Source organism: Octodon degus, unplaced genomic scaffold (genome assembly GCF_000260255.1).
Source record: "Octodon degus isolate 3935 unplaced genomic scaffold, OctDeg1.0 scaffold00177, whole genome shotgun sequence".
Classification (NCBI taxonomy): domain Eukaryota; kingdom Metazoa; phylum Chordata; class Mammalia; order Rodentia; family Octodontidae; genus Octodon; species Octodon degus.
Window position 1 is genome coordinate 1,461,865 of NW_004524753.1, and position 11,066 is coordinate 1,472,930.

An 11,066-nucleotide genomic window follows, 5' to 3' on the forward strand; every position below is an offset into this window, starting at 1 on the left:
AAGCACTTATCCTACTGAGTCATCTCCCCGGCCCTGCTGCTTTTTTTTTTTTTTTAAGTTCAGAATTCATTTTTAAGTCTCAAGTCTGTAGTTTCCAACTTCTTCGAAATTCTTAGGAAAGAGACCGAGCGAGTTGCTGAGTAACAGTTTCTCCTTGGGTGGGAGGCTGTGGTGGCCCCGCTCCCTGATTCAGTAGCGGCTGAATACTTGAGATCAAATGTTTAGGTTCCTCTTTGAATTAACCTGTCTGGAAAATGTGGCTCTTAATTAATAAGACAATTTGAGAAAACTGAATAAACTGAGACATAGAAAAAGATCACTTGAAATCAAACTTCTGAGGTATACTATTTATATTTGTCCTTAGCTTCCTTAATAAGAGAAAACTAAAGCAAATTTCTGAAAGAATTAAAGAAAAATCTGTAATCCAAGCCTCAGAAATCCAGTGTAAATCCCCAGCTGCAGTTACATATTTTGACCACCAGGTGGCAGACCAACTCCATTTAAAAAGAATGTGTACATCCTGCCTTGTATTAAACCCACTGGTTCCTGGTACAAGTAACTACATGTAGCACAAGCCAACTCATTGTTACATGTCTAATTTTTATGGAGTATAAAGATTAATACCAGATGTTCTCACTGCAAATGCAGACATATATGGATGAGCAAGGACAGAATCCGAAATAAATTGAGCACTCTAAAAACTTGCTATAGGACGGGTTCTTAGCCCTGAATTCTCCTGCCGGATTGGACACAGATCTAATGCCTTTAACCATTATCTCCTCTTCCAGCCTTTGTCCCTTCTCTCTCCTGTGGACTTCTAAGGCGTGGACTCTTTAATTGTGGCAGAAGAAGGGAGAAAGTGAAGGCCAGGTAGCTCATTAGCAGCCTCAACCAGCTGCATGTAGCCCAGGTCGAAAGTTACCTGAGAACATTACCGCACTGGCTGCGCTTTAGAGCTTTAAATGAGACCTGCTCAGACAAACACCAGCAGCGTAATGGAGGCTACAGATGGGGGGCGCGTGATGTCCCATGACACACGGAGTGGAATTTGCAGGGGGCCCTCAGTGCTCACTGACTGGGAGGCATGCTGCCTGATCCACTCTCTTGTTCGCCTGTGGCATGTCCATAACACCCCAGGCTTCCACTGATTTTGCAGGTGCGATATGGAATACATAAAGTCTTGCTGCCCACTGGCTGCGTCAGGTGTGAGAGGACAGACAGTACAGGACCAAACAAACCTTTAATTCAGTTCTCAAAACTGGCAACCCTCAGAATCCACATGTCCCCTGGGTGTGTGCTTTGGGGGAGAGAGAACAGTGAACGCAGACCTACCCTGCGGAGCAGGTGGGCCCCACGGCCTGTCTGTGGGCTTGGCACCGGGCCACGAACTCTAATGCGGTAGGATTTGGAGGAGACTGGCTCAGTGACCCCTTTGCGCCATCTCTGGGTGTGGCTTCCGTTCTCAGTCGCTGGCTATTTTGTCATCTTAAGTCACAAACACTGAGACGAAGAGCTGGAGGCCTGGCTTGATGTTCCTTAGCTTCCAGGTCTGGACTCCAGGATACAAGATGTTGGCCTGGCCTGGGAGACAGCCCCGACCCGGCCCAGACAGCACTGTTGATGGTGTGGCTTGCTCATGTGACCGCCGTCACTTAGAGTGTGACAGCAGCCCAGCTTCCTGGCTGCTGTCCCTCCTGGGCCAAAAGGTGGCTCCCCAAAGCCTCTCTGCTTTGCTAACCCCAGGTTTGCATGAGGGCAGCTCTCCCTGTCAAGTGGTTATTGAATCCTACAGGCCCCTTTTCCAGGGAGGGGACCAAGTCACTATAGATGAGGTCATTGAGCTTAGAGAGAATGACGCTCTTATATGGGGAGCTTTTGAAAACTAGAGTGGCCTTTCGTTTCCTTACGCTTTTGTGTATCGCAGGTGGAGTGTCGAAGTTTCCCAGGTTCTTCCCAGTCAGAGGTGAGTGACGCCGGCCTTAATCATATCACCATTGTGTCTCAACTTGAGAACATTTTTAAAAATCGGACCCATGTCATCTTATTTTTCAGATCATACAAGCGATACAGAATCTAACTCGCCTCTTGTACAGCCTCCAGGTAATGAGCCTCCTCCCCTCTTGGGCCTGGTGTGTTTCTCTCCATGCAGTTCACCTGGATAACCACCAGATGGTGACAGTTAGTCCATGGGGGGGGGCAGTGAGCTCAGTGGTGCCGATCCCCAAGGGCAGTTCAGCCAGATGTGTTGAATGTCACCTGGATTTGTAAGCGTGGAGCAGCAGCGCCGTTGCACCATATGTATACCTTTCTTCTCAGAAACCATAAAGCGGTTTATATCTTTAGAAACTAGGAAACGTCAGGCTCTGGCTTGATATTCACAGTGAAACTCAGGTAAGTGTAGCACAGTTTCATGTTTTCTAGTGAAAACTCAGATGCACACCCACGCTGTTTTCCTTTCGGTCAGTGGCCTTCCCTCTTGAGAGCACTTGACACCATCCTGCTTCTGTGTGTTTGCCACCCCACATTTCTGGGGCCCCCCAGCCTGCAAAGACTAAAAGCCCACAGCTGACCTCAAGGGACTTTCTATCCCTCAAGGAAAGCAGGTGAAATTGTGCTTGCAGTGGGCGCTAGCGACCTACACGCCCCCTCAGATCAATCTCCAGAAAGAAGCTTCCTGGGCCCATTTGCTTCATTTGCTGACTAAATTATTTTAATGCGATGAAAGCGATGTTTCTATTGTGGAAGGATTTGTGGGGAAATTTAGGAATACAAGTAAATAAATGGTCTTGTGATTCCACAGAAGGAATTCCTGTTATGCTGGTATCTATCCTTTTTCATGTTAAATTGTTTCATAGGTACTTTCGGTAACCTTTCTGGTCACCAGCTATCATTGTGCAAGCATGATTTTGAGAGAATATGTATTCCAGTCAAGCTCCTTGTTCCTTACATTCTTCTTCATTATTATTATTATTTGCATTTAGTGCAGGTTCTACAGGGTCTCACAACACAGATCGGACTCATAGTGATTCTCCTGTTTTTAGCCTCCCAAGAGCTGGGATTACAGGGGCACGCCACCATGCCCAGTTTCAATTGCCATCTCAGCAAGCCCTGGGAGCAGGGTCAGCACGGCGGGCTAGGGATTGAACCCCGGTCCCGACGCTCTGCCTAAGCAGGTGCTATAATCCGCTGAGCTATCCAGCCAGCCCCATTCTTATATTATCAATAACACAAAATGTGGGCAGTCTTGTGTACCAGTCCTTTTGACTATATCTAAATGTCTCTTTCAACTTCATCTAAATGTTTCCTAGGCTGAAGTACTAGAATTGGGCTTTTTAGGTGTCTAATGAGACACTAAAAATAATAAAATTAAACAACCTTCTCTCTCCTCATTGGACAAGGGATTAAGACACCTAATTACTTTATTTTTTATTATTTTTAAAATAATTTTGAGAAACAAATATCAATGAGACAATTTCACAACCAATTATTGGCACAACCCAATTACTTTAACTTGCACTTTTTTGATTGCTGGTGAGACTAAATTCTTCTCTTATTTGTTTATCATTCATTCATATTTCATATTTTATCTTTTGAATATTAAAAGAAGATGAAGTCTAAGTTTTCACCAGGAAATGTAGTTGCACATTCTCTATTTTCTTATTTATCCTTCAGCTGTACCAAAACAGCTCTTTGTCCGATGTTCTGTTTATCATATGTCTATTCTTGTTTTGTGACCACTGTCCTAAGTGTTAAAACTTTGGATGATGCTGGACTTTACAACAGTGTAGCCACCTATCATTTTTCTGTGTTTCTATACGTGCTTTTACAGGAGTTTTGGAATCACTTTGTCATATTTCTTGCCTCTTACCAAGATCATTAAAATGTAACTTATTATCATAATGATGAACTAAATTAGAGACAGTGACGCTCTTGCCATAATCCGGTCTCTCACCCAAGAATATGGATCAGCCGTCTCCTCTTTTTAGTGTTTCTGTCCAAAAGATTTACAGTTGTCTTCATACAGCTTACGTGTCCAATTACATGCATAACTTCCTTAGTTATTATTGGGCTTTTGCTGACATACAGGAAGGTAATAGTTTTTATATATTTCTTTTGTAAATGTATAGAAGAACCTGCCCAACTCATTAAACTTTTGTATTGCAGTAGTTTTTCATTGATTCTTTGGAATATTCCTGTTGGGAAATAAAAGCTGGGAAGCAACGGTAGTCTGGTTCTTCTTCCATAGTTGTATCAGTTTCACTCACTTGCTTCATTGATTTAGCAAGAACTTCTAAAAATGTGTGAACTGGCAGTGCTTCGTGAAGGCAAGTCCTTTGTGTGGATCACCATGTCGTGGCAGTGCCTTTAATACCTTACATCAGATATAGCAGTCTGAGGTATATATTCTAAAAGATAAATTGATCATGTAAGACAAATATGCTTTCCTTGAAATGTCAAGAGAGGAAGCATGTAGTTGGAGCATAATCCATTAACTCTTGTGGGTTGAAAACCTCTGGCATCCTGGCTTTTGTTGTCTGATGAAAATACCCACAAGATTATCTCCCTTCTTCAATCCCGAAGGCAACAGTTCTGTGAGGATTGCAGATTCACAAAAATCCAGTGACCTGAATGACCTAATCTTTGCAACACGTTAGTTGGAAGCCTAAGGTGGGAACTATGGGTCTGCGATGCATTCCGCAGCCAAGCTCTTGAGCTGGCCTCAGGGTTTGGGCTCTGGAAGATGCCTCTTCCCGGAAGTCGTCTCTTCCCAGAAGTCGTCTCTTCCCGGAAGTCGTCTCTTCCCGGAAGTTGTCTCTTCTGCATGGAGGGTCTCCTATGCGTGCTCGAAGCTTCCACATAGGCCTGTAGGAATCAGATGAAAATGAAACTCGACCCCTGTGTGAGGAGAGACCAAGAGAAAAATATAGACAAGGAAAAAAGGCAAAGACCCAGAAGCATACTAGCAAAGTAGCGTGCAGGGGGGTGGATTGGGAAGGACTCAGCAGTGTGCTTCTCTATCCGAAAAATAAACCTCAACTTCAGGAGGGGAAATGAACATCCAGTCTTTGGATTCTGCCCCTGCTGCATGGAAGAAAATGGCCTTATTCCAGATGTTGGGCAGGCATGAAGAGTTCTTCATAACCATGCTTAATGATTCTAATTATAATCTTTACAAGACAGTTGTTGTGTATCGGGTGTGTGTAGTCCTGACATGTAAAATGTGAATTTTTAAAAAATTTATCTAAACTGTTGCCTTTAGGGTTTATTGGAATTAGTCAGGGTGTGCAGCCTGCTGTCTGCTTTGCCAGGTCAGTGGTCCTGAGTAGTCTGGTTTATTGTTTATTGTAATGGTTATTTTGCTAGCATTTTTTGAAAACTATTTTTTAAAAATGTTATTTATTTATTTTTTTGGTGCAGGGTCTTGCTCCGCAGCTTGGACTCATAGTGATCCTCCTGTCTCAGCCTCCCCAGTGCTGGGATTTCCGGTGTGCACTACCACACCCCATTTTGGTGGCCAGCACAGTGTGCCCAGGGTTCTGGGGCTTGTGCTGCATGTGGAACCAGGGATCGAACCCAGGTCCTCGCGCTTACCAGGCAGGCACTTAGACCAATGCGCTATCTATCCAGCCCTTATTAGTATTTATTATATGTTAATTATTTTGTGTGTAGAAAGCACAATATCAATAATCACTGTTCTCTATAAAAACTTCTATAAACCATTGATATTCAGATGAGGTTGGTCATTTGAAATTAATTTTCAAATTCAAAAAAAAATATAAATTTTATTTCAAAAGACCCCAGCAAATACGATTTCCAACCTTATCCTAAATCAAATAGGTTGAACTGTCTTTAACTTTCAGAAGTACACTAAACTGCTGATTTAACAAAGAATTGGTGGTCAAATTCTTATCTTCCCAACCTGTTACATGTACAGAATTTTAAAATTCTTAGCAAGGAAAACTTTGAATTTATTCCTGGGAGAGTAGCAGTTCCTGCTTCTAAGTGGAAAGATACACAACCCACTGCGTGTCCATTTGCGGCTTGCCCCTCTACAGCTTTGCATTTTAAACGTGAACTTTAAAAATTAAATGCTTCCCAGGGTGTTGTAGGAGACTTTTTTTTTTCTTTCTTTTTTTTTTTTTTCTTAGTGGCATCTTTCCAAAACCTTGGCAATTACTTCCTGCAATGCAGCCAAACTTTTCATAGGCAGATACTGTAACTCTAAATGTTTTTTAATCTCTTTGATAATGTCCTGCGGGATTTAGCATATCTATTTTCCCTTAATCAACCCAGCCTCCTGTTAGCAATCTACTGAACAAATGAACTTTAGCTTAGGTCTCAGTGCTTGGTCTTCCTGCTATAAATGCAAAGACAGCAAGGAAGCTTTCACCGCTTGTGTATCTCTTAAAAATAACATTACTTGCTATTCTCCGGCCTTGTGGTATAAAAAGATCATTTACCCAAAGTCTCCAAATGGTTGACTTATTTTTATGTCTTCATGAAAAAAACATTTGTAACTCTAGTAATGTCTCTTCTGGGTCTGAAATAAAGATATTCTTAGGTTTGTATAGATTGTTAAATTCCCACGAATTATTGACTAGGGAGACTTCAAGAAGAGATTAAGGTATCAAGCAAGAATATGGAGTCTTGTGAATCTTATGTTTTGAGGTTTTTTTTTTTTTTTTTTTTTTTTTTTTTTTTTTTTTTTTTTTTTTGTGTGTGTGTATTTGGTTGTTGCAGGGTCTCACTATGCAGCCTGGACTCATAGTGATCCTCCTGCTTTCAGCCTTCCCAGCATTGAGATTACAGGTGTGCCCCACTATACCCGGACTCTGGCCAGCTCAGCCTACCCTGGGGGTGGGGCTAGCATGGCATGTGGTGCGGGGGATTGAACCTCTGTCCCTGTGCTTGCCTAAGTAGGCACTTTAGTCTTCTGAGTTACCTCACCAACCCTATTCTGAGTTCTTACTCAGAACACATAAATATTGATCAACAGCAAGCAACCGGTAGACTTCTGTAGGCTGAATATAATCAGCCTTCTGTAGACACGGGTACTATATCCTCTGATTCAGCTAAACCTGGGTAGGGAAAAAATCTAGAAAGCCCCCAAAACCAAAACTTGATTTGCTGTTTTTCCAGGTATTACACTGAATCTTTGTGAATGAATCAATGTGTAGGCACTGTCTCGGGTAGTACTAGTAATCTAGACATGCCTTAAAATATACGAGTGGACCATAGTGAAAACACTCAGCCATGTTATAGAAAGAGCATAGCATCCTTGGATTTGGGCATCCACAAGGAGCTGGAAGCACTCCCTTTCAAATATCAAGAATAATGGGATTGATCTGTTTTAATTTTTCTCTATGTAAATTCCTAGGCTCTTCCACTAGGAAATACAGACAAGTCTATTTGAAATACTGAAGTCGGTCTTTGGAGGTGTCCTAAGAAAAGGACAGAGTGTGAAGAGGAAATTGTTGTATTGTGAATTCTGAGTTTAGAAGCAGTTCCCTCCAAGGCGCACAGGGTAGGATGCCTGGTCTCATTCAGTCCTCCTCCTCTGCCCGCAGGCCGCCTTGACCATTCAGGACAGCCACATGGAGATCCACAAGCTGGTCCTCCGGCAGCAGGAGAGCCTGGCCCTTGGCCACTCTTTCCTGGGCAGCCCCTTCCAGGACCAGGAGAGGTCCCAGCACTTGGAGAAGCAGCGTGAGGAGTTGGCCGACGTGCACAAGCTCCAGCACCAGCTGCAGCAGGAGCAGAGGCGCTGGCTGCGCACCTGCGCCCAGCAGCAGCGGGAACAGGAGGCCAAGGAGAGCTGGCTGCAGGCGCGGGAGCGCGAGTGCCAGTCGCAGGAGGAGCTGCTGCTGCGGAACCGCGGAGAGCTGGAACACCAGCTGCAGGAATACCAGCAGAACCTGGAGCGGCTGAGGGAGGGCCAGCGCCTGGTGGAGCAGGAGAAGGAGAGGATGCGCGCGCAGCAGGGCCTGCTGGGCCCCTGGAAGCACAGTCGGCAGCGGAGCCTTCCAGCAACCTTCGCCCCCTGCCCTTCTGGGAGCCCGGAGGTGCGTAGGCTTTGCCCCCGCGTCGCACAGGACGCTCTGCCGGCCTGAGGCTCGCAGGCCCATTCTCAGTAGGGGCACCTGAGGCGGTCTCAATCTGAGACAGAGCCAGAAACTTTCAGAAATGATGCCCAAGCATCTTGGCCTGAAATATGGAAAATATAAGAGCTGGGGTCCTCGTGGGCCATTGTAGCCTGAGACACCTTAACCTGAAGAGGAGCAGAGGACAGAGCTGTGTGGGAAGAACAGGTGGCTGGTCCTGGAGCCGCAGGGGTCATGAGCAGGCCTGTCTCCGATATTTTAAGGACCGGCTGTAGAGGTTCTGTTCTTACTGACAAGGAGCACTCTCCCTTATTCAGTGGTGTGTGGGCTTTCTCGTGGCTGAGTCAGCTGTTACTGCACGCTGTACATCCTGACGCAGCCCAAGTAACACTCTCTTCCACAGCAGGGTGGTTCTCTTTGTGAACTGGACATAGTAAATTCACAATCCATTCACCAGTTCTGCTTATGCGGTGTGCTCATTAGTGGCCAGATAGGATAAGAGCTTCCAGAGAATTCTGTGTTCCCTTTGCATCCTCCCGAACCATACAACCCACTCCATTTGCTCCACGCGTTGATTTTCCTGCACTATGTGCATTGTGTGTTTGCTTTTATTGGTAGTGCGTAAAGTTATAAAAATTAATAGGCTTAGTAAGAACTGTGCTGCACTGTTGCCTTTTTAAGTTCACTAAATGCATTTAGTATAAATTCCTCATTTTTATATGGATATATTTTCAACTTTTTTAATTTAGCAAAAGACATGATACTTTCTGTGCTTTAAGGAGGAACTCTTTAATGGTGAGAACATTACTTTTAAGAAAGGTTTAGTGCATAGTGACTTGAAATGTTTGGTTCTAATTCTTTTAAAGGAGGTGGGGAGGGATAGTAGGTGGTAAATTTTTCTTGACCTTGCTCTTCATGAAATCTGAATTGTTAGATTCTATTAGAAATAAATACTTTATGAAAGTTGCATGTGTTGCTGGAGAAATTATTGTACTCTTTCTGTATTTCTTTATCCAGGTCACGGAACTTAATCGATCTGAAAGTTTATGTCATGAGAATTCATTTTTCGTCAATGAAGCTTTAGTACAAATGTCACTCAATGCTATCAGTCAGCCGAATCCATCTGGTGCCCCCCAGGATGTCACTCACTCCACACATGTCCCTAACTCTGACTTGGTAAGGACTAGTGAAAATCAAGCAGACCTCCAGACAGATAATTCTCAGCCCCCAGATGTCAACCATGAACTGTGGACAGCCACTGGACCCTGCCACCAGATACCTCCTCTCCCGGACAGCAACAAAGATTCTTATCAAAACGGTAATTAATATTTTACGCATCTCCTGTAGTGTCCTAGCAAGATGTTTGACTGAATGTTTGGCTTCTCTGTAGAACAAATCAAAGTGGCCCTCGCTTGGGAATAAATTGGTACCGTGAGCTGGAATTTGTGACGTAAACTCTTCAGGGGCAGAAGTCGGAGGCTCGCCTTCTCTTGACAGGATCGAGCCCTGTTTGTAGGACTTAGGGCAGTGCTGGTGAACTCCTGGCTCACGTACCACAGCCAGCTGTTTGTTATCATTGAAGCTTAGAAAGGTTTGCCAACCAACATGAGCTTAGAGAACACAGCCAAGAGGCCAGACCCAGAGTATTCCAGCCTGTAGGCTGCATGATAATGTCCCCTTGCTAGTGAAGCAACTTGATATTTATTCCCCATCGTAGGCTTTACAACACACAGCCAATGACTTTCAGAAATAAAAGCTTTGAACAGGGCTTGTGGTAGGACTTTATTGTCTATCACAGCAATTTCCTGTCATCTTAGGGAACTCTTCTGTACGGCTATTAAACACCCCAGATGAAACTGTTAACATCATTTGTCATTGTAAAAAAAAAAAAAGGTGTCTTTCCATAAGTACTTCATAATAACACAATTTGCTAATCCCATTAAAGTATTTGCCAGATATAAAGGAAGAGAAGCTCAAGTTTCCAGCTCCACGTGAGTCCAAGTGATTTAAATCTGTCTTTTATAAATTGTTTTCTATGGGATAGGAGGTAGGGAATGAGAAAAACTTGAAACCTCTCTACTGAAAAACAGATGGTATGCAATAGAATAAACAAATGGCCGGCCACATGGACATGACATAAATCACCAACATCACAATATTTCAGAAACATAAAACAAGCTGTAGAATAGAGATCTTCAGAGCTGGACACAGATTTGTTTCCATGCCTAATATATATTCTTAGTTTGTCAGTTGAGGGGGATAATTTTTCAGCAACAAAAAGTTTTGAAGGTCTCCAGCTTCTTCCAATTAGGGAGTAATAAGTCTGACACTGCCGGGGACTTAATTTATTACTGATAGGTAAGATGTTGATTTTAGTAGCGGCTCATGCCTCACACCCTGGAGTCACTGCTGAACACTCTTCATTCTTATCAGCATATGGCAGAGAAGGAAATAGGTCTTTTTTTTTTTTTTTAAACATTTATTTATTTATTTATTGTGTGTGTGTGTGTGTGTGTGTGTCCAGTTCAGCCCACCAGGGGGCGGGGCTCGCTGGCATGTGGTGCTGGGGGATCGAACGGTGGTCCCTGTGCTTTGCCAAGCTTGTTCCATGTAGGTGCTTTAGACCACTGAGCCATCTCGCCAGCCCAGGAAATAGGTCTTCAAAGTGTCCTTTTAAATGTTCTTTGAATAAAATACATAATGAATTAGTTTGTATTAAAGAAGGGGTTAAACCAAAATTTAGAAACAGAAACCCCTTTAATAGAGTGTCTTGTAGGGCCACGGAGATAGCTCAGTGGTCTAAACACATGCCTAGGCAAACACAAAGACCTGGGTACGATCCTCTATACCATGTACCACATACCGTGCTGGCCCAGCCCCAACCCTGGCACACTGAGCCGGCCGCCAAGACTAGGCATAGTGGTGCACACCTGTAATCACAGTGCTGGGGAAGCTGAAACAGGA

The 11,066-nt window shown here is 43.9% G+C and overlaps 1 protein-coding gene across 1 annotated transcript in view; it reads left to right on the top strand.

Annotated features, from left to right (window-relative positions):
- Nucleotides 1-11,066, top strand: part of Arhgef28 (Rho guanine nucleotide exchange factor 28) — a 345,634-nt gene that overhangs the window by 299,472 nt on the left and 35,096 nt on the right. The window contains 4 exon segments of the mRNA XM_023703652.1: nucleotides 1,925-1,963; nucleotides 2,053-2,100; nucleotides 7,569-8,063; nucleotides 9,120-9,420. Coding sequence (XP_023559420.1) covers nucleotides 1,925-1,963; nucleotides 2,053-2,100; nucleotides 7,569-8,063; nucleotides 9,120-9,420 — 883 coding nt within the window.